We start from the raw sequence: 21439 nt of genomic DNA, 5'->3' as shown, positions 1-21439 counted from the left end.
AGTTAAGGCTCGTTCCAGAACGGCGACAAAGGATTGTTTAGATCATGAAGGGACGGAGGGCGCAAGCTCGACCTTGTCCATGCACGACAATGTAGTGTGTGTGTGTTTGTGCGCTGATCGTCCTGGCGCTGGAAGAATGTTGTGGGTGGTTGTGCGCTGATCGTCCTGGCGCTGGAGGTTGCATATCGAACTTAAAGCGCGAAAGAGGTAGGTAACGGAGAGTAGAGAGCAGACAGCGGAGGGCGGAGGGCGAAGAGCGGAGAACGGAGAGCGGAGAGCGGAGGGCAGAGCAGAGGGCAGAGGTCGGAACCGGCGGAGTCGGCGGAGTCGGCGGAGTTGAGAGTCGTAGGGTCCTAGGGCTTGGGGTCGGGGAAGAGACCGTGACGGGGCGTGTGGACGATGGGTGCCGCGCAGACGGGGCGCATAAATTATGGCACCCACCCATCCTCCCGAGCACGGCCGCCGCTCGCGTCGGCGGGTGCGAGCCCCAGCAGGATGGCAGGCATCGGACAGGGAGGCCGAAGCGGTCGGGGACGAGGTCGGAAGCGGGAGCCGAGCGTTTTCGGGAAGGCTGCGTTCATGAAGAGCGGTGGCAGCCGGAGTACGCTCCATAGGAGGCGGAGCGTTGGCCATCTCCTCCTCCGGAGCCCCAGTAGCTGGAAATGGTTAGCGAAATAGAACAAAATATCCGCCCAGTTGGCTAGGCCCGTCCACTCACTCAAGCGCCGCCCTTTGAACCGATTCGGGTTCGCGTTCGCTGCCTGTATCTTCAGAGACAGCGCGACCCGTGTGCAGAGCTCGCTGCACACTTCAAGTAACCTTGTATACAGTACGCTGGTTGCGACCCTTAGTTTCGCTTCTAAGTCAGCTCAATCACACTAGGTAACTCACATCATTGCATCAATGACCTCGGCGATCGAGTCCACTACTGCACATGAGGCATTCTTGTGGTCTCCGTCATAGCTCCCGAAGAGGGCTCGCTGCAGGGGGGTAAGCACGGCGGCCAAGCACTTGTTCAGGTAGTCCGCAGCATAAAAAGTTATGTTGTCCAATTACTGACGGTTGGTCCGCCGGGTGTCCACCACAAGCCGAGCGCTGGCCACGATGTATGCGAGGGAGAGGGAGGCACGCGTGCAAAGCTCAGAGCAAACTTCGAGTAAAGTTCTGACGTGGCGGTTGTTCCCCCACATCTCCCTGTATTGTCAGCTCCAATAGAGAGCAAGACTCACTTCAACGCATCGAGAACGTCGCCCATGGAATCTACGACTGCCGAAGCGGCGCGCCTTCCGTCCCCAAGCCTGTGTCTTTGGTCTGGGTTCAGAGCCCGCATGAAGGGCGAGATGACCGCGGAAAGACAGGCGGCGAGGTAGTCCCCCGCATAAAGCTGGAGACTGCTCTTCTTCCCGCCTTTGCAGCGTCGAGAGATAACAAAAAGAGAGTTCTCAACGGCCGCGACGCCATCTGCAAAGCCAAGGACGTTCGCTAGTGCGATAGGGAGAGCGGAGAGCCCCATCCCCACAACGACCTGCAGACTTCCGTTTCGGGCGCTGCGCAGAACATCTATCGCCCGAACAATTCGTTCATCCTCGCACCCTACAGGCACGGGCCGCTCCTCGACGGGCAGCATAGCTGAACCTCCTCTGACGCAGAGTTGGCTGGAGACGGTCGGGTGTGGGAAGTGTGTCGCGACAACTTCATCTGTCACCTTTCCCAGCTGTCGACTCAGCTTCCGAGCCGAGCCGCGCGTCATCGCTCTTGAGTCCCTGGCGAAGGCCCCGAGCTCTATCGTACTCTGCGACTGTAGGGCGGTCCGTCGCTCATCGATGTCGGCTGGCGCCGGTTCGGGCGCTTCGGATGTCAGCGTAACTCATAGCTTTTACTCATCGAGCTCCTTCAAGTTCTCTATCAGGTCCTCGTACCAAAAACGACTTGATGGGACAGAGTATCTACAACTCAGGTCCAAGAAAGCCTTATCAACCGGAACGGGCAGCGTCGGCTGGCGCCTCGCTCCTCCGCCAACTAGAACGGTGGAAGCGCCAGAAAAGAGGCCCGATATGCGAGGCGGATATCGCTGGCATCGATGCAAAGGATAGGATTGACGACCGGGCGACCGTAGGCGAACGGGAAGCCGGCTGTGGGCGTGAGTGCAGCGACAGTACCATCGCCCGACGCAGGTGTCATAGCGCAGGGTGACGACGAGGGTGCCGATGAGAGGAAGGCGGTGCCCCGCTGTATCTGCGCAAAGGCAGGCAATGCAACGTTCGGGTGGCTATAACCTTTGGAAGTCAGCTAAGCCTACGCGTCCCGTCGTGCCGTCACTCACTATTGCGCTGGGAAAGAATTGTTAATCAAGGCGAGCATGGCAAGGAAGAGGTAGTGGAGAAGGAAGGTGGGTTAATCGGGAATGCTGAATGTTAATTTCGTGGTTGACGTGGATCCACGACCCATGCCTTGGCGTGAGTATCACGTGTGATTGACAGCGTGCGCGCAGAACATCAGCTCAATGGTCTAGTCAGTCATTGGCGTGCGCCGGCACGCAGTGAGCGAATCAGCCGTATGCATATGCATCATCACCGCCGCGCCATCCAGCCTGTCTGTCGCGGCCGGCTCAATCCTCCTCTCTCTCTGTCCCGGTCTTCCCTCCTCCTACCCTCCCTGTCTCGTTCCCGCCTTCCGTCCCTATCCTTGTCTCTCCGATCTCTGGTCTTCGCGCTTGTAAAACTGATCTCCTTCCTATCCCTCTGCGCACGGCGGGCGGCTTCGGCCATCTCATCTTGCCTCCGAAGAAGGACCTTGGGCCCATGGTCCTTCTTCGTCTCTTCGAGCCCTCTGCGTGTCAACCAGCCGCCACGAGAGAAGGCGGAGGCGCGCTCGTCAATGTCGACAAACTCCACAAGTTTCGCGTAGATGGTAGGGTTGGCGAAGGAGGACGAGCGAAGCAGGGAAGTATTAACGTGCTGGCCTTGCTTCTTGAGCTGAAGGAAGCGAGCAACTTTAGCCTGAGGGATCAGTTATGCGTGCACAATAAAGCGGAGAGGGAGAGCATGACTACTGCCATGCATGTCAGAGAGTCGAGGGGGGCACGAGATAGACGCACCTTGAGAACCTCGTCAGCCTTCTCCGGATCCTCAGCAGGTGAAAGACCCCAATTGGCCTCGGGCATTGGCGCTGGTTGTGTCACGGTGCGGAACACGACGTCGGGATCCATTCCCGCGAAGGGGTCTGGTGACGAGGACGCTGATCTTGACCGCGAACTGGAGGGGGAGCGAGCCCGCGAGTCCGTACCCGTCATAGGCGTCGGTGATGGAGAAGCAGTCCGTCTTCGCTTCCTTTCCGGTGTCCGTCCTCGGTCTGCTTCCACGCTCCGCCTACACCCTCGCTCCTCTCGAGCATCTCGGTGTCGTCGATGGTCGTCCTCCCTGCTCCGACTCCTCTGGCTACGATCCGCTCGGCGCGGTGACCTCGGGCGGTCTGGCGTTAGGCTACGGTACAAGTGTAGAGGCTTACCAAGGGTGTCCCTACCAGTCGTCAATCGCTAGTTGGGAAGGGCGTGAGGCTGGATTCTCGCGGGGGATGGCAAACTTACAGACGGCCCCGCTGTTGGTATCTCAGGCGAGGGCGAGTCGGCGTACTTTGAAAGGCCTGGTGGTCAGCTGTCGCGACAGATTGGGAGAGCTCACCTTGCATGCCTGTTTTACTCGCCGCTCGAGGATGCAGGTAGACAGAGTGGAGGTCAACGGATCGAGTTTCAACGTCACAACATCGAGAGAGGAGCGGTTTGGTCCCGTTGAGTGGACTTCGGCATCATCCGGCGCGTGCCTGATCGCGGTCACGGCAAAAAGTCGAGTCTGGTAACGACACCAAACGCCATCGACGCCATTGTTATCGCTCACTTCCGCACCGTTATCCCGCGACACGACTCGTGATCTTGCTTTGTGACAGTCACCCTCCGCCGTCGGATAGGATTGATTCCACCCATCTCTCCGTTCGCTTCACCTTGTCCATTCTTGCATCAACATCGGCATTGCGAGAGATTGTTGCGACCTCCACTCGCCCTCATCTCATCTCGTCTGACTCAAAGCCCGGCTGCTGAGGCTTTGTACCAGCTCCCTTCCTTCACTTCCGCCTGAACGTTTCGTTCGGCCTTTCTCCTCAGCTCACTATGTCTGACGAATTCCCCCTCCCCGTCCCGCCGTCTAAGAACAAGAACGTGCTTGCCGTTGAGCTCATCTCCGGATCCTTTGGCGGTGCCGCTCAGGTCATCTCGGGTCAGCCGCTGGACACGCTTAAGACTGTGAGTCCTTTCCTTTGACCACCAGGTCGTCGCACTAGCTACCCACCATCTGCCCCTCTATTAGGGCTTCATCTTGGGATTGAGCAGGCTCTTTTTAAGCTCCATGCTAACTTTCAGCGCGCGCAGACCGCCCCTGCGGGCAAGTACAAGAACACGCTCGACATTCTCAAGCAGACAGTTCGCAATGAGGGTGTTCTCGCTTTGTACAAGGGCATGGTGAGTCCCTCAGATGTTCCTGGAGGGGAAGCATCAGTTGAGTGATGCGGTATGTGCGGCTAACCTCAGGCCTCGCCCCTTCTCGGAGTCGCTGCCGTCAACTCGCTCCTCTTCACCGCCTACGGCGCCGCTCGTCGCATCGTCTCGCCGTACCCCGACCTGACGATCCCGCAAGTTGCGCTTGCTGGAGGAATGGCCGGTGCCGCGAACGCTATCCTCGCCTCGCCTGTGGAGATGTTCAAGATCAGGATGCAAGGGCAGTACGGCGGTGCCGGGGACCTCACGCTGCGACAAGCCGTTGCGCAGATGTGGCGCGACTGGGGCTTCCGCCAAGGCATCATGCGCGGATACATTATCACGTTCGTGAAGGAGATCCCGGCGTACGCCGGATTCTACTCGGGATACGAGACGGCGAAGCGCTTCTTTGCGCGCAAGTTTGATGGCGAGGTGCCCGTCTGGGCGACGCTGCTGTCTGGAGCGACCGGCGGTGTCTCGTACTGGCTCACGAGCTACCCGCTCGACATTGCCAAGAGCCGCATCCAGCTCGCTGACAAGCCGCCCGCGAAGCAGGGTCTGCGTGGTTGGATCAAGGGAGGATACATTACGCAGGAGCTGAATCAGATCACGAAGGAGGGTGGAGTGTGAGTAACTCCTTTCTCTGGCTCATACACGAACCCTTGCTGACGCTTGCAGAAAGGCGCTGTTCCGTGGTCTCGGCCCGTCGCTCATGCGTGCCGCTCCCGCCGCCGCGAGCACCTTTGTCGCCTACGAGCTGACCAAGGGTGAGTCCTTTGTCTGCTGCTTGCAGCTCGCACCATGCATCCGCAACTGACAGTCCAGAGTACATCCTGAAGCACCAGCTCATCTAACGTCCTCGACATCCCTCATTCTAGATCTAGACACTCATCTTGTTACCCATACCCCGCTTATAGACATGCACTGTTCCACCGCTGAACTGAAGCAAAAGAGTGAGACGTGAGGAGTGCGCATGTGCAGGATCCGCTGCAGGTCTTGGCGTAGTCGAGACTCTAGCAGAACTCGCGGTCGGAGGGAACTCTTGCCACTTCCAACATCGCCCACGGTCTCCCCAGCACAAGGACACCACGGACTCGAACGCAACTGGCTAGCTCAGCCTCCAGACCCAACGACTGTGTAGATGTCCATCCTGCATTCTTCAGTCAGGCGGAACAGAATGCCAGCGGGAATGCGACATCTGCAGCATCTGCAATTCGCTGATATCCGAGATTTCCTGACATCCGCTGTTCCGCTGTTCAATGGTCGTTCAAATGCTGTTCGCGACGTAGAACGGTAAATTGAAGTCTCGTAATGTATAGGGAGAAGCGGTCATGTCATGACCGTGGCCGCGAGAGGGTTATTATTCATCCCGAGGTCACCGAAAACGTGCCTTGCACATAGCATTTGCTCATCCCGTCCTCGCTGTGTGCTGCTTCGAATATCGGAGGTCGCCTGTTCTATCATAGAAGTGAACGATCACTGACGCGGAGGTCACTCTGGATGATGGAGACGCAGCAACTCACGGTAGCAGAAGTGTCGTAATTGCTCCGCACCGCAGTCCAGAGCCGCGGCTCTCGCTCACCGTACACGATGTTTCGCGTTTTTAACCCTGTCCAGTCCCTCGATTTTGAATTTACTCAAGCACAGACCGCATCGGCCAGCGACTTCCCCTCCCCGCTGTGCGCATCCATACGATAAGCTCGGCGCGAAGTAAGCGTAAGCATGGCGTGAGAATGCACTCAGAGTTTTATCGCCCCCAGTAGCGTTTCACGGATTCGTCCGCGATTCGCGAGTCGCTGCGAATAGCAGGATTGTGCAGATCGGATGTGCGGTACTAAGAGACTGCGGACCTGCGGACTCTGCGGAGCTAGGATGTAGCGGCGAAACGGCTCGGCGCACTTTTGCCACTCGGCGTGTCATAATGCACAGTCCCGCCGTCCGATCGGACCTACCTGTCCAGAACCACTCAGAAGTCTCCAAAGAGCGCTCATGCATGCTGCTACCAAGCACCTTGTGCATGTTAGGTGGGTCCACACCCTGACATACAGCGTTCGACGGCCAGGAGTTGTGACCAGGCACGCATTCGACGCACGTACCTTTGATACCTCCTTCTCGCCCGTTCGCTGCACCTTCTTCCGTATGCGTGGTCGGTCTACGGTTGCCCCTGCCTGCGGACTGTCTGCCCTCGCGCTCCCACCAAAACCCAGTCCGATCACACCGGAGCAAACGCACGACGCAAACCATGTCCACTACTGAGTGCATTTCTTTCATTGACTCTTTACTCATAACTCACGCTTAACTTCTAGCTTTGGCCACTCTCACGCCCTCAGCTTGGCTCTGTCTGCGCCTCCGCCCTCGACCGCTTTACGGCCCTCCCACGCTCTCTCACCTCTGACACTCGTTTGAAGGGGCCGCAAAGCACGACAGAACGGGCCGCGACTCGATCTCCACTGCGCCCGACTGCTGAGTGTCGGACTGTGCGTTCCCGAAGTACGGTCGCCTCACCTCAAAGGCTTCAAAGGACCGCCGATCCCACTGTGTTTCGATCATCGAAGAGGACAGTTGTTCACCACCCATTTCCTTGCCTCAACTTTGCCGCTTCTTACCTCGCTCAGTTCGTCGCTCCTTCTCACCTCGCTCCTTTGAACCTCTCTCGCACCTCACACGTCCTCCTCTCCACCTACCGCGTCAATCTCCATCGACTTCGGCACGATGCACGGCGAACACCGTCGATCGCCAACGCTCGACATGGACCAGGACGCGACCCCGCTTCTGTTCAAGGACAAGGACTTCGAGGCGACCCCTCCATCCGCCGGATGGTGGCGGAGCAAGCCACGATTCGGTCGGCGGCTGGTGCCACTCGTGCTCGTGATCGCCGTGCTCGTCTTTGGGGGATTGTTCATGCTCCGCGGCGTGCCGGAACACCTCCGAAGTGCAGCCTCGCGGGAAGATGACCTCGACCTCGTCGTGCGCCTTCGCCTCCTCCTGCAGCGGATGGAGGAGCACTACGCCTCGAACCCGGATCACGACACTACGATTCTCACCTTGCCGGCCATTCGGCGCCTCCTCGATTGTGTCGAGAAGGAGACCTGTGGACCGGGGGAGCGTGATGTTGTCATCTTTGCCTGCCAGCGCTTCGCGGGCGCCGAGAAGGGCCGCGTCTCCGGCGAGAACATCTGGGCCGCGAGCACCATCCGCTCCTTCCGCGCCATGAACAACACGATGCTTTACGGACAGGGCTCCATGGACTCGCTGCTGATGTACCAGCACGTTCCGGAGCTTGTGCGCCTTGTCTTCTGGGAGAGCAGCAGTCTAGACGCCTGCATCGCGCGTAACGGCACACTCGATGCGTATGAGGACGAGGATTACCGCCGCGCGGCCGACAACTGGCAGGGCGGCCGCGGAAGGGAGAAAGGCTGCATGGTGCGCGACGACTTCCCGGACGGCATTCCCTACTACAAGTCGCTCGTGTTCCACTTCTGGGGCGACGCGCGCACTCCCCTCGGACACGAATTCACACTCGCCCCTTGGGACTTCAGCATGCTGCACGACGACACGAACCGCTACCTCGGCTTCAGCATCGAGGACCACTGCATGACGAACAAGTACTATCCCCCCGAGGAGCGGAAACACCAGGCCCTCATTTTGGGCAAACTCGCCGAGTACTTCTATCCCGGACCGCACAACTGGATCGCGCACGAGACGCTCGAGGAGGCCGTCCAGGACCTGCCCAAGGAGAACGGGGAGGACTTCAAGCTCATCGCTACTGCAAAGCAGGACGGCGTGAATGGCTCGACCGCTGTCCTCCCGGAGCACATCACGAATCTCGGCTTCCAGAAGCAGCACGAGTGGACCGACCTGCTCGCGCGGTCGAAAGTGATGGTGAGTGTCTTCTGCGGCCGTCACGCCCCTGTCTCCCATCCGTCCCTCTCCACTACTCTTACCTCGCGCTTGGCCCCTAAAGCGTCTCCCACCCCGGAAATCAGCTAACGTCCAGATCGGCCTCGGATGGCCCGCGTACAGCCCCTCACCTTTTGATGCGCTCTGCGTCGGCGTCCCCTTCATCAACCCGATCCAATATGTCAACCTCGAGCATCCAGACGACCGCAAGGGATGGCGCACACAGAATGACGCCCTGCTCGCCCTTGACCCGCCCTACGTCTACCACGTACACAAGGAGAACGCGACCGAGCTGGCACATGCGCTCAAGTCGGCTATCGAGAATCCCATCCCAAGGTTCATTCGTGAGTACGACACCCATGGCATCCAAGATTGTTCAACGTTCCACTCGATGAACTGGAATGGCATTCGGTCCGGCCCGTCTGACTCTGGCTCTGCTCGGACGTTCGCTGACCCACCAGCCGAGAACATGAAGTTCGAAAACGTCCTCGAGCGCCACCGCGTCCTGATGACGCGCAACCCACTCGTCGTCGCCGAGGCCCAGTGGGAGAAGCTCTACGGCAGCAACCCCGCCATGGAGTACCTCCTTCTCCCTGGCGCTAACTCGACGGCGTACGAGCGGATTCATTGGCAGTACAGGAAGACGTCGGGATAAAGGCACGGCGTCCACGGCGTCTGCTGCTGCCGAGCTCAAGTCAGTGCTGTCATTGATCATCGGCACCGCTTATCTCAAAACTGATCATAAATTGCCGTATAGAAGGTTATTACAGCTTATAGGGAAGAGAGGGAGAGCTCAGATGGGTGTACAGATCGATTTCCGGACTATGTATGGGTTTTGTTTGTTACTTGAGGAGGAAAGCTCTGCGAGCAAGTTAGGGCTATGGTAGTGACGCGGGGCACGCCGGCGGTGAACTATATCTCAAGCACCGGCAACTGAGGGACAATCCTCAGCGTTGAAACGGCAGAGACACAGCGGTCGTTGACCGCAAGCACCTGTAGCCGAACCTGCAAAACATCAGCAACGAGCCAGACGCCGCAGCAGAACTGCGACGACGGAGGCATGGATTGGTATCGAGTATCACCATGATGAGGAAGCGTTCCTTCCGACATCGTGCCGATAGATAGGGGACGCAAAACCCCCGTTGAGGCTCGAAACGAGGCAGTGTTCGGGCCATGGCGCACCCAGCCTCCGTTGACAGGGTCTCGATACGCCACCGACGATCCTCCCCCAGTCCCTCGCGCAACACCCTGCCGCTTCACCATGCTTCTCTCCAGCTTCTCGCATGCATCACAACCAGTCGACAAATCTAAAGCAGTCTCTGATCACACGACACGAACCCCGTGATCACCGGTTGGGTCCGCGGTCACGAGGCCAGCGTTCTCCGCGGGTTAGAGTTCGCCGATGTTTCGGACCCCCTTCCCCCTGCCCACTGGCCCACTGACTCGGAGACGGCAACGTGATCGACTGCGACGCTGCTGCGAGGAGACTTTTCAAGACTCTCGTGTTTCGGACATGAAGTCAAACGTATATGTCGATTAAGCAGCAGGAGACGTTTGTTGGAAAGTTCGCATGAGTCATGGACTCGATCAGCTGAGAGGGGTAGGGTGGGTTGATGGTCGTTCTCGACAACGGACCCAGCGCTACAAGAGGGGAGGACTGAGGGTGACGCCCGACATGATCTGCAGACTGCGGAGGCACTTTGGACAGACTCTAGAAGCATGTCTCTCACACTCATTGTCTGAGTTAGTCGCCTTCCAGAACACCGCAGCTGCAAGGCGTCGACGCTGACGCATCCTCCAACACTCTACGATCTCATCTCTACGCCGAGTCCGGCTGCGGACTTGAGCATCGTCAAGTATGAACTCACAACAGCGCCTCTCTCACGTCTGGCGGCGCCGGCGTTCGTTTCGCACCAGTCACGGCTCAGTCTGATGCGGCTCTGACACACATCTCATGACGCCTGCAGGCCTGGTAGTGGCGTTTGGTGTGCTCCGCAGTCCTGACATAAAGCACGTCTCTGCGTTTGAACTCCGTTTGAGCCTTCCAAGCCTTTCACGGCGGTGTACTGCAAACGTCGGTTGGTTCCAGCCGCGCTTCAACTTGTTCTCACTGGTCTCAACCTGCTCCCTACCGTGCCATGGATGGAAGACGACCGGACATGTCACTCCGCCATGGTCAAGACCTCAACCTCAGAAGGGCATATAAGCACGATTCAAAGTGCTCTCGTCTCCCCATCCTCAACAACTCGTAGCTGGTCTACACATCCCTCACACGCACACGACCCATTCACGACTTCGTTCCACACCACTTCCACGCCCACACGCACCCACATTCTTTCGTTCACCACACGACTCAAGCAACTTGATCGACATGCGCTTCGCCGTTCTCTTCGCTGTCCTCGCGACGACCGCGCTCGCTGCCCCCGCTGTCAAGCGTCAGGAGTCTGTCCCTGCCGCCGACTCGACCACCGGCTGGACCGAGCCTGGCTCGGGCTCCGCTTCTGCCTCTGCTTCTGCTTCTGCTAGCGGCGAGGCGTCTGCCTCTGCTTCTGGTGATGCTGAGGCTTCACCTTCTGGCGAGACTGCCTCTCCCCCTGCCTCTGGCTCCGCTTCTGGTGAGGCCTCCGCTTCCGAGGGCGCTCCTACTGGCTCTGCTCCTGTTGCTCCCTCTGGCGCCTCCGGTAACGCGACCCTCCTCCCCATGCCCCTCCCCACTACTGGCACCAACGGGTCGACCAACGGCACCGACTGTGCTGGCAAGAAGGGCAAGGGCCATGGCAAGGGCCGCGGCAAGGGTCACCGCAAGGGCCACGGCAAGGGCCATGGCGAGGACTCCGACTCTGAGGATGAGGGCGAGGGCTCCGCCAACGCCACCGTTTCTGCTCTCCCCTACCCCTCGGCGTCGGGTGGCTTCAACAACACCCAGGACCCCGTGTTCAACGGCACTGTTCCCCCTGTCCTGAATGGCACCGCCAACGGCACCAACGCTACCGTCAACGAGACTCTGCCCAGCTACGCCCCCGGCACTGGCTCGGAACTCCCCGGCCAGCCTCGCTTCTTCCGCTTCGCCCGCCAGGAGATCTCTGACTCACTCTCTGCCTCTGTCTCTGCCTCCGCGTCTGAGACCTCTGCCTCTCCTTCCGCTTCGGCTGAGGTCGAGGAGGGCGGCAAGGGCGGCGGTAAGGGTGGCGGCAAGGGCAAGGGCCACGGCAAGAACAAGGACAAGGCCATGCCCCCTGGCATCGAGCACGCGCCCGGTCTGAACGGCACCATCCCTCCCGGTCTCGCTGGCCGCCTCAACGGAACCAACGGCACCGACTCGGCCAACGCCACTGGTGGCGCCGAGGCTGCTGCGATCTACGCCCGCCAGGATGCCACTGCTTCCATCACGGGCTCCGTTTCGGCGTCGAGCAACGCTTCTGTCTCCGCTTCCCCTGTCGCCAGCGCTTCCGCCTCCCCTGCTGGCGACGCTTCGGCCACCGAGGACATCCAGATCGAGGAGTCTGCGACTCCCTCGGCCTCTGTTTCCGGAAACGCTTCAGCCTCCGCTACCGAGGAGGTCTCTGCGTCTGCCTCCGTCACCGGCTCCGGCAAGGGCAAGGGCAAGAAGGAGAAGGCGACCGCTACCGACGCCGCGAGCGTGACCGAGGCCAGCGCTGAGGCCACTGAGAGCGCCGGCAAGGGTCACGGCAAGGGTCTCGGCAAGGGCAAGAACCGCCAGTCCACGATGGAGATCACGGGCGGCTCGGGCGGTAACGGCGGCGACGGCGGGAACAGCAAGCACGGCAACGCTGGCAACGGCGGCAATGGCGGTCCCGGTGGCGACGTCAACTTTGGCGGCAAGAAGGGTGAGGACGAGGACGACCAGGGCGATGACTCGGATGATGAGGACGATGAGGACTGGGGCGACGACGACTCTGATGACGAGGATGAGGGTGCGAGCTCCGCCTCAGTCTCTACCTCCGCCTCCGCCTCTGTCTCTGCTTCCGCCTCTGCCTCTGCCCCTATCTCTGCTTCTGCTTCTGCCTCCGCGTCCGTCTCGCCTTCGGGTGCTTCCGCTTCAGCCTCGGCTTCCGACTCTTCTTCGATCGCTGCGTCTATCACGGAGCAGGTCTCGGCCTCGCTCACGGGATCGATCTCCGACTCGGCCGTTACCGCGCCCACTGGATCTGTCTCTGCTTCGGGCTCTAGCTCTGGCTCTGACGCTGGATACCCCACCGTCTCTCCTTCTCCCTCCGTCTCTGCCTCTACGAACGCCTCCGCGAGCATCTCTGCGACTGGCGCCCCCACTGGCTCTCCATCTGGTTCGGCTTCTGCTTCCGCCGGTCCCTCGAACTCGTCTTCGACCGAAGTGTACAGCTCTGAGCCTGGCAACGTTTCAGCCTCGTCCCTGACTGGCGCTCCCACCTCTGCTTCTTCTGGCGCTTCGTACTCCGCTTCTGCGTCTGGATCCGCCGGGGAGTCTGCTAGCGTCTCTGCTAGCGCTTCTGACTCTGCCTCTGCGTCTGTCTCTGGTACCGAGTCTGCTAGCGCGTCCAGCACCGACGCCAGTGTCACTGGTAGCGCCAGCGCCTCGGGGTCGTCTGACTTGTCGAGCGCTAGCTCCAGCGTCGTCTCCGGTTCAGCTTCGTCGGTCTCGACCAGCGGCTCGCTCTCTGAGTCTGAATCTGCGACTGTGACTGGTACTGGCTCGACCGACCACGGCTCGGCCCAGGAGAGCGCTACCGGATCGCCCACTGCGTCTGTCTCGGACTCGAGCGTCTCTGGCGTCCCAACTTCGATCGATGCGTCGGCTTCTGCTTCCGCCAACGCTTCTTCCATCGCGGCCACGCCCTATTAAGCCGACCCTCCCTAGCAACGCCGGTCCGCTTACCGCTGCACCGCTGAACATTCGCTTGTAGTTATGTTTACCTCTCTATCCTCAATCCACCCCATCCGACTGGATCGGATGAGATTGTCCGTGGGCTGACAGCCGGTTGCGCAGCGGCACAGCGTCGTGCCGAGCCCTGTGGCCCACAACGTAACCTCTTAACACTCCTACCGCATGCATCCTCCCCTCTTTACGTGCTTACCAAGATTTGTCACCTTTCAGCAGAGACAGGTGTAAGACAGGTGGTACATACGGCTGTAACCGATGCCCTCACGTTGTGTCCTACCACTGACCGTGACATTGTCTGGCACTGAGTCATTAATCGGCCATTACGGAACTGCAACGACATGGGGACGTGGGGGATGGGTGGAGCGCATTGCGCCGCAGAGCCGGCACCTTGATCCGGGTGTGGCTTACGATAGAAGTGTCACACATGCCGATCGAAGATCGACGGCCCGAACTACGCCCGATGAGCCCTGTTTGGACTTCGGCATCGCATCGCCAGCATGGCTCACTGCCAAGAACAGCAGGCGGCAGCTGGACAAACCTAGTCCACCCAGAGTTCTCAGCATGCAAGCGGGCTTGCTTTACAGACAGCTGCTTCCAGAAAGATTTCGCATGCGTATCGTCGCTAAGCTCAAACTCTGCACCGCTCTGGGTACCCGGCCGGGGTCGGCGGGTTTCGCGGGTCGCTGAATGTTCCGCAGGGTGGACGAGGGTTGTGGCCCACAGTGACCCTGGTCGTAGAGTGGAGACTTGTCCTTCCGTACATCCCTGTCTCCCGGTGGTGGGCGTAGTCAACACATGGGCGACGCAAGGTGGTTAGTGCTGTTTCGGCGCTCAAGCAGATGATGAAGAGTGAGGGTCGGCACGAGCGCCGCCCACTGGACCTCACGATGCACCTCCAGGCTCACACGGTTATGCTGCCGTTGCGAAGATGTTTGGTGATCTGTGAGGGTCCTCATGACGGCGTCTGAGGATTAGCGTGAGGAAGGCGGTGAGACCACCCTCCAACTCGTTCAGCGGGCCAGGACTGCGCACGTCCTTATGCCCTGTCCGCCCTGGACGAAGGCCTTTGCTGAGAACTCAAACAATTCGTACAGTCGCATTGCGCGAGGCCGACTTACTGCTTGATTGGCCCGACAGTGACGGAGGACTCCCGAGACGAATCAGCGAGGTAATCGCTCCAAGAAAGCAAGTGCGGGAACAACGTTTGAGCTTGAGCAAGTGTTATTTTAAGCCCGTCCCCAGGAGTCGAACAGGCCATCACGCTCTCCCCTCTCTCAGTAATCGTAGGGAGACAGGGCAGGTCCCGGGCCCAGGAGGGTTTCACCGGAATGCGATAGGGTTGCTCTTGCCGTAAAACCTCAGGCAATTCAGTCGGCATTAGTTGCTATCAGCGTCATGCTTCAATGTCAAGCGACAATGACCGCAAAACGGCGCGTCGCGCAGCACTCCGTCCCCACGCCCTCCAAGCATCCCGCGACCCTACTGGAGCTTGATCTTTCTGGGTCCCCGGATAGAGTCAGTTCCATCACGTTTTTACGACATGCATGAGCAGGTAATGACATCCGTGAAACTTAGAGCCAGGGCTTTCAACCCAGGGTAGTCAGGAACACGACGACAACCGCCGGCGGCGCTCCCAGACATCAAGGGCCGCACCCACATGTCAACGCTCCCCGCCGCCTCCGTTCCGCTCTCCGGGGTGTCCCGCCCTTCGAATGCGCAGATGCGGCGAGCTCGCCAGATTCCACCACACTGGCACGTAGCTGACAGCCAGCAACGAAGGCACGCACCTGTATGCACGGACGCGACGCACTAACCTCTCCTGAACGAGGTCGGCTCCTTCCAAGTTGCCCTTTACCCTGTCCTGACGTTGAACATGTTAGGAGCACGGCGGCCCACTCGGTCATGGGTGTTAGTGACCCGGGACGATGCTGTGTTCCGGGTGACCCGACAGGATAGAGCGAAATCTAAAACACCTCGTGTCTATGTCTCCCGCAATATCCTGCCCCCATCGACATCCCGACCGGTGTCTCGACTCGATGAGGGTGCAGCGGAGGGCCATGGCGGTGGCAGAAATGCAGGGGTTTGGGTCATCACAAGCGCGCAGCAGAATACCGCGCAAAAGGCAGGGGCTTCGGCAAGGAAGTGCTCCTCCTGTAGCTCCAGCGCCTGGGGAACGTCGCTCCTACCTGGCGTGGTCTGCCTACAGTACAGCATCATTCGGGACTGGGATCTTGTACGCAGAACTCGCAAACAAGAGGCTCCTGAAAGATATATAAGAGGACGAACCTCGTGTCCTTCCTGCCGTTCATCATCCTCTTCTCTTCTCCGACCTCATCCACCCTCTTTTGACCCTTCCATAATGCGCTTCTCCTCTGCCATCCTCTTCTCCGTCCTCGGTGCCATGGCCGGTCAGGTCGTGGCCAAGCCCGCCGCTGAGATCGGCGAGCTCGAGCTCCACAGGCGCGCCGAGATGATCCAGACTGAGGAGGACCTCCTCGTTGCTCGCGACCAGCTCGACAAGCGTACCTTCCAGCTCATCTGCTCCATCAAGTGCGCCATCCCCATTGTCAACGTCATCGTTAGCCCCATTTGCGGCTGCAACGGCGGCGGCGGCGGCGGCCCCGGCGGCACCGGTGGTGGCGACCACGGTGGCGACCACGGCGGCGACGGTGGCTGCCACGAGTGTCTCCCGGACACGACCTTCGTCCCTACTCCCTCCAACACTGGCGGCAACCCCAACCCCACCGGTGGCGACCACGGTGGTGACGGTGGTGGCGACCACGGTGGTGACCACGGAGGCGACCACGGCGGTGACCACAACGGTAACCCCGGCCAGGACGGCCACGACGGCAACCCCGGCCCTGACGGCACGATCATCACCTCTGGTGGCCCTGGCCCCACCAACGGTGGCAGCACGTCCAACGGCCCCGCTCCTACCTCGTCGTCTAACGGCGGTGACAACAACCAGACCTCGAACGGTCCTGCCCCCACCCCGTCCACCTCGGAGGCCCCCAAGCCCACTTCGTCGTCCAACGGTGGTGACAACAACAACACCTCGAACGGCGGCGACAACCACACCTCGAACGGCGGTGACAACCACACCTCCAACGGCGGCGACAACCACACTTCCAACGGTGGTGACAACCACACTTCGAACGGTCCTGCCCCTACTCCCTCGACCTCGGAGGCCCCCAAGCCTACTTCGTCGTCCAACGGTGGTGACAACAACAACACCTCGAACGGCGGCGACAACCACACCTCTAACGGCGGCGACAACCACACCTCGAACGGTGGAGACAACCACACCTCCAACGGTGGAGACAACCAGACCTCGAACGGCCCTGCCCCCACTTCGTCTACCTCCGAGGCCCCCAAGCCCACCACTTCCGGCGGCGGCAACAACAACAACCAGTGCAAGGACGGCCAGGACGGTGCCCCTGGCAAGGACGGCCAGGACGGTGCTCCCGGCAAGGACGCCGTCTGCCCCCCTTGCGTCTGCTCCCGCGGCTCTGAGGAGCTCGCTCAGGAGAACGCTCTCCTCCGCCGCGAGATCGCCGCCCTCAAGGCCCAGCTCGCTTAAGCGCCTCACCGCACTCGAACATTTAGTCACCAAAACTTCTATAAGCACAATCCCGCTATCGGGGCATTCATTCTTCGCACAGAACACTGTTTAGACATCTAGATGCAGATGAACATTCCTTTTTGTCTGCCTATAACGGTGCATCGTATTGTCGTTGCCATAATTTGTGCCACTGCCTGAAATATCCTGCATTTTCTGAAAATTTCAAGTGCTTTAACCTTGCGGACGAACCTTCATGGATCAGCATGGGCCCACATGCAAGGAAGCTCGAAAGGTTGCCTCATTATGTCGATAACAAGCTTACGCACTCCCACTCGGGTCTGGGTTACAACTCGGGAACGCGGCAACGGTACGCTACGGCGGGGATGAAAGCGTGTCTCAGCGTGGATATGCGGCCGCCCACGGATGTAGGTGTTGCACGGTGTATGAGCAATACCTGGTCCCGCACACCAGCCAAACTCTTACGACACCTCGACGCATTCCCCGAGCTGCGCGGAGGAAGTGAAACACGATCGAGCGGTGCCTCTACTTTGGGTCGGGCTAAGTTGCGCATAACAGACAAGCAGCTCATCTTTCCATGACGGCGTTCCGTGGGGTGCCTACTCCTAACCGCCCATGCATGTGCTTGGATCCCCGAGCTTCTCCAAACGACGACCCGATGAAGGAGGTGAGAGTGGGTGTTCCCCGGGAACTGGCAAACTCTATGGCAAGATCAGGCGGGCACGGGTTACGCTTACCTTAAGGAACGGGCAGGAACAGAGTGTACCTCGCGGTATCAGGCCGGCCATGCAAGCCGAAACCCTCTGAGCACCGCTCTGAAGTTTGTGGACTGCCGGGCTCGGCCACGGGACATGTGATGCAACTTTCACCACGACGTGCAGCCCCTCTCCGCTCTCAGCGTCCTTCTGCATGGCGCTGTAAACTCCGCGGCGGCGACAACTGGCGCGGACCCCTCGGTGAGGATCCTCGCTGCGCCGGAGCAGCGATCGTCCAGGCGAGATGGCCGAGCGGTCTAAGGCGCTGTGTTAAGGTCTCCTCCTCAGCTCACGTCAGCAGAGGTCGTTTCCTCCGCAGTCTTCGGACGTGGGTTCGAATCCCACTCTCGTCAGAGCGAGTATTCAGTTACTCCCTTACGCCAAAACTTTTGCGTCCTGAGCCTTGAGGTAAGTTAGGGAGAGGACGGATGGTGGTGCAAGAAGAACAGGGCCCCGGCGGTCGGAGAGATTCCGGACCCTGACGGTCCGATCTGCCCGACCGCCATATCCTCAGCGCGCCGGCCAGTCACGTTCATAGTGGACGTGAGTATGTCCGCAAGCAGACGGGAGGTCACTCGTCGTGAAGGCCGGTCTGGCCTGTTTCGTGTACGTACAGCGTTACTCTTCTTCATAGAACTGGCAGGAAATCTCAAGAGTTTCGGAGATTTTCGAGGCAGCGGAAGCTTTCGTCAATCAGTCAGTCAATGCCAACCCCCAAGAGAGAAGCCTTCTCTCCTCTCCCTATCCTCCTAATACGCCTCTCTACCACGTACCCAGACCACCTGCATCGATGGCAAGCCCCCTAGATCGCGAGAGCGCGGAGCCAGGGACACAAGTCCGGAGCGGGCGAGTTACTCTCATCCGGCGAGATGGCCGAGCGGTCTAAGGCGCTGTGTTAAGGTTCTTCCTCTCTCTCCTCCGAGAGCTCGGATGCTCCTCCGCAGTCTTCGGACGTGGGTTCGAATCCCACTCTCGTCAAGCGGGCATTCAATTGCCCCCTTCAGCCACCTTTTTCGAGAGTGAGCGCAGTTGAGGGGACGCAGAAGAGGTTAGGAGAGGGGAGGATGGGATTGGCCGGGGAGCGCCACACCCTAGTTCGAGGAACGCACTTGCTCGGCATACATAACGCGCGTTTTCGTCAGCTGCTCTGCCCAGTATGCACCTCTCGAGAGGCATAGCTGCTCTGGGTGTCAAGAGAGCGACACACACCCCGTGGAGCAGCGACTTGAAACTGGAATGTGGCACTTTCCGTTTTGACCTCACCACCCACTTGTCCGGCCTTCCACCTCGATTTCATCATCTCCCCCGACCTTTTCAAGTCTTCCTGAGCTTCCAGAGCCTCGCGAACAGCCAAAAAGGTCCTCGCCGGGATTTGAACCCGGGGCCACTCCCAATCCGTCTCCGAAGAGACGAGGAGGCAAAGCTCAAGATGTTAGATCACCCTAAGAGAGTATGATAACCACTACACCACGAGAACGTCCTGTTTTTGGACGAATGCGTCCCCGGCGGCTGGTCCTTGGCCATCTCCAAGTCAGCAGACAGCGATGTGCTTGCATGCGCGTCTTGTGGGCAGTTTCAAGGCATTAGGAAGCCCTTGCACGGCTGCATCAGAGGGATGAAGCCTCCTTCGAAACCCTGGGCTAGCCCGTCAGAACGGGTATCGCCAGCAACAGTGCAGGGTCGGCCAATCTGCTGGGTTGCTCGAGTTGACAGGCCGTCTTGCGCAGAGAACATAACATACATGCCGTCCAGGAATCTCAGAGGCTAATGACCTCTAGACCCTTTTCTTCTTCTTCCTCCGGAGCTGGCTGTCGCTCTCGTTGTCAGGGCGGCGTCTCTTCTCCCTTGCTAACTTCATCTTCTGCTGCAACTCTACTACATTAGCCTCAAAGTCCACCGCTCGTGAAGAGTCCTGATCATGGGGGCAGTCACACCGCTTGCCCTCGCATTCAGGCACTGCGTCGGCGAGACCTCGGAGGTACTCCTGGGGTATGTGTTCGAGCGCTGCAATGGGGATGTCGCGCACGCTGAAGTGCTCCGAGTCCGGGCGTTCGCGTCGCGCGCGCTCCTCGTAGAAAACTGCTGTTGAGCAGAGGATTGGGTCGTCGAGGACTGCACCGAGTGCAAAAATCTCCACGGCACTCCAATCCTCCTCCTCCACGAGAATCCTGGTGAGAGAAAGACGGAAGATTTCGATGACTTGCGGGCAGTCGTACTTCTGTAAGAAGCCTATAAGAGAGAGGCACAGGTCAAGATCATGGTCAATCTGGAAAGTCCTCGTTGGGAAAACAAGAAGGTAGAGGAAAATGTTCAAGACATCTCTCCTCTCCAGCTCGAGATCGGTAAAGTGGATCTCCTTAGGGCTCTTGGAAGTGGTGCAACTCTGGGCATCACGCAAGACGGCACTGTAATTGTATCAGCGCCGACAGCCTTCGATCCTCTCTGGGCACCACATACCTGGCGTAGAACAGAAGGAACGACGGTGCTCTGAGCCGCCATCCATCCGAGGATATCAGAGTGAAATCACCCTGGTTCCAGAATGGATCGTCTTGCACTTCCCCTTGACTGGAATCTGTGCTGTCTCTGGACAGGGGCCTCGGCATTGGAACGACGTAAACAAGAGAGAAAGAATGGTTTGCTGTTGAGATTAGTGGACTTTATTCTTGATCTAGTGGCTGGCTGTTACAGTATGTGATGTCATTTGGCGGTCGGCTTATCAGATTGCGGTAGAACAAAGCCGCTTCATCACAAATAGATTGCTTGCATGGCTTATAAACACTGCATACATGAGCTTCAGAGGGTTTCAATTCGTCTTCTGCTTTCTGGAGTGAGGAGCCTCGTCGGTTTGCTCATCGTTGTTGGGGCGCTTCTTCTCTTCAGCAACTTTCCGTTCACGTTCGAGACGGCGGAGACTGGCCCGGAATGTTTCAGGAGCGTCGTCCAGCGTCTCGTGGTCCATGTGTGTACAGTTAGGACAACTGTATTCGCGGACTGGAATGGCTTCAGACAGAGCGACGATATGCTCTCGGGGGAGGTGGTCGAGCACTGGTGCGGGGATGTGAGAAACGTCGAACTCTGAGCTGGTATCTAGGTGATTAAGTTCGGCGTGTCTGTCGATGGCGGCAGCGCAGAGCTCTGGGCAGTCGAGGATCGATCCAAGAACAAAAGTATCCACAAGGGGCCAGGAGCCTTCCAAGAGCTCTCGCTTCAGGCTAAGGGACAGGGTCCCGAGGACGCGCGGACAGTCGTACTTGCGCAAGAACGATACAAGGTTGATGTAAGCAGGCAAGTTGCTTTTGCCGTTGGGAGCGTCAGGCTCGGTGGCGAAGCGGAGAAAGAGATCCAAGACTTCCCTGGTCTCCAACTCTGTATCGGTGAAGGTGATCTCCATGCTGCTGCCGGGAGTAGCGCAGTTGTGGGCGTCGCGTAGCACAGAGCTAAAGTAGGTCAGCTCTCCGAGTCTGGGATGAGCCGGAGACATACCTGGCCGATATGAGGTGATAAGACCATATTTTCAGCCTCCATCCATCCGAGGAGATCAGGGAAAAGTCACCCTCGGTCCACTTGGAATCGTCCTTGACCTCGATGGGGCCATCTTCGTGCGCGGAGGCAGCTTTTGTGGATGACTGGGACATGATGAGAGGGTGGACAATGCAGCGGCCAAACAGTAGGAGGGAGACACAAAGGTGATGGTGGAGGTTACGCACAGCTGCGCCCTCGGGGGCACCGATACGCACATCGGCACGGTCGGCATGCATGGATGGTGGGCACAGGCTCAGACAGAAGTTCCCGCCTGTTGG

General features: G+C 59.1%; 8 protein-coding genes and 3 non-coding genes across 11 annotated transcripts; 6 read left to right on the top strand and 5 right to left on the bottom strand.

Annotated features, from left to right (window-relative positions):
• Positions 1-191: 191 nt before the first annotated feature.
• On the bottom strand, positions 192-1750 carry A1Q1_04593 (uncharacterized protein; the record flags this gene model as incomplete). The annotated part of the gene is made up of 6 exons (XM_014328026.1): positions 192-353; positions 442-656; positions 719-834; positions 892-980; positions 1083-1164; positions 1230-1750. 6 exons carry the CDS (start codon positions 1748-1750, stop codon positions 192-194), a joined length of 1185 nt encoding a protein of 394 aa, XP_014183501.1.
• A 269-nt stretch (positions 1751-2019) lies between these two features.
• On the bottom strand, positions 2020-3208 carry A1Q1_04592 (uncharacterized protein; the record flags this gene model as incomplete). Its single annotated transcript, XM_014328025.1, has 4 exons — positions 2020-2269; positions 2324-2330; positions 2750-2999; positions 3098-3208. 4 exons carry the CDS (start codon positions 3206-3208, stop codon positions 2020-2022), a joined length of 618 nt encoding a protein of 205 aa, XP_014183500.1.
• A 954-nt stretch (positions 3209-4162) lies between these two features.
• A1Q1_04591 (ornithine transporter 1) lies at positions 4163-5379 on the top strand (the record flags this gene model as incomplete). The annotated part of the gene is made up of 5 exons (XM_014328024.1): positions 4163-4294; positions 4421-4510; positions 4580-5151; positions 5204-5292; positions 5351-5379. The coding sequence occupies 5 exons, from the start codon at positions 4163-4165 to the stop codon at positions 5377-5379; spliced, it is 912 nt and encodes a 303-aa protein (XP_014183499.1).
• Positions 5380-7237: 1858 nt separating this feature from the next.
• On the top strand, positions 7238-9080 carry A1Q1_04590 (uncharacterized protein; the record flags this gene model as incomplete). Its single annotated transcript, XM_014328023.1, has 2 exons — positions 7238-8407; positions 8490-9080. 2 exons carry the CDS (start codon positions 7238-7240, stop codon positions 9078-9080), a joined length of 1761 nt encoding a protein of 586 aa, XP_014183498.1.
• A 1716-nt stretch (positions 9081-10796) lies between these two features.
• Positions 10797-13265, top strand: A1Q1_04589 (beta strand repeat-containing protein; the record flags this gene model as incomplete). The annotated part of the gene is made up of 1 exon (XM_014328022.1): positions 10797-13265. One exon carries the CDS (start codon positions 10797-10799, stop codon positions 13263-13265), a length of 2469 nt encoding a protein of 822 aa, XP_014183497.1.
• Positions 13266-15663: 2398 nt separating this feature from the next.
• Positions 15664-16884, top strand: A1Q1_04588 (S-antigen; the record flags this gene model as incomplete). The annotated part of the gene is made up of 1 exon (XM_014328021.1): positions 15664-16884. One exon carries the CDS (start codon positions 15664-15666, stop codon positions 16882-16884), a length of 1221 nt encoding a protein of 406 aa, XP_014183496.1.
• Positions 16885-17877: 993 nt separating this feature from the next.
• Positions 17878-17992, top strand: A1Q1_t074. The gene has a single exon. It is a non-coding gene; the product is annotated as a tRNA-Leu (tRNA).
• Positions 17993-18502: 510 nt separating this feature from the next.
• On the top strand, positions 18503-18617 carry A1Q1_t075. The gene has a single exon. It is a non-coding gene; the product is annotated as a tRNA-Leu (tRNA).
• Positions 18618-18996: 379 nt separating this feature from the next.
• A1Q1_t053 lies at positions 18997-19116 on the bottom strand. The gene has a single exon. It is a non-coding gene; the product is annotated as a tRNA-Pro (tRNA).
• A 297-nt stretch (positions 19117-19413) lies between these two features.
• On the bottom strand, positions 19414-20242 carry A1Q1_04587 (uncharacterized protein; the record flags this gene model as incomplete). The annotated part of the gene is made up of 2 exons (XM_014328020.1): positions 19414-20044; positions 20097-20242. The coding sequence occupies 2 exons, from the start codon at positions 20240-20242 to the stop codon at positions 19414-19416; spliced, it is 777 nt and encodes a 258-aa protein (XP_014183495.1).
• Positions 20243-20442: 200 nt separating this feature from the next.
• A1Q1_04586 (uncharacterized protein) lies at positions 20443-21397 on the bottom strand (the record flags this gene model as incomplete). Its single annotated transcript, XM_014328019.1, has 2 exons — positions 20443-21076; positions 21123-21397. 2 exons carry the CDS (start codon positions 21395-21397, stop codon positions 20443-20445), a joined length of 909 nt encoding a protein of 302 aa, XP_014183494.1.
• Between the last annotated feature and the right edge of the window lie 42 nt (positions 21398-21439).

Source organism: Trichosporon asahii, assembly GCF_000293215.1.
Source record: "Trichosporon asahii var. asahii CBS 2479 unplaced genomic scaffold scaffold00005, whole genome shotgun sequence".
NCBI lineage: Eukaryota > Fungi > Basidiomycota > Tremellomycetes > Trichosporonales > Trichosporonaceae > Trichosporon > Trichosporon asahii.
The sequence above is the reverse complement of the archived record's forward strand: the minus strand, read 5'-3'. Positions and strand labels throughout refer to the sequence as shown.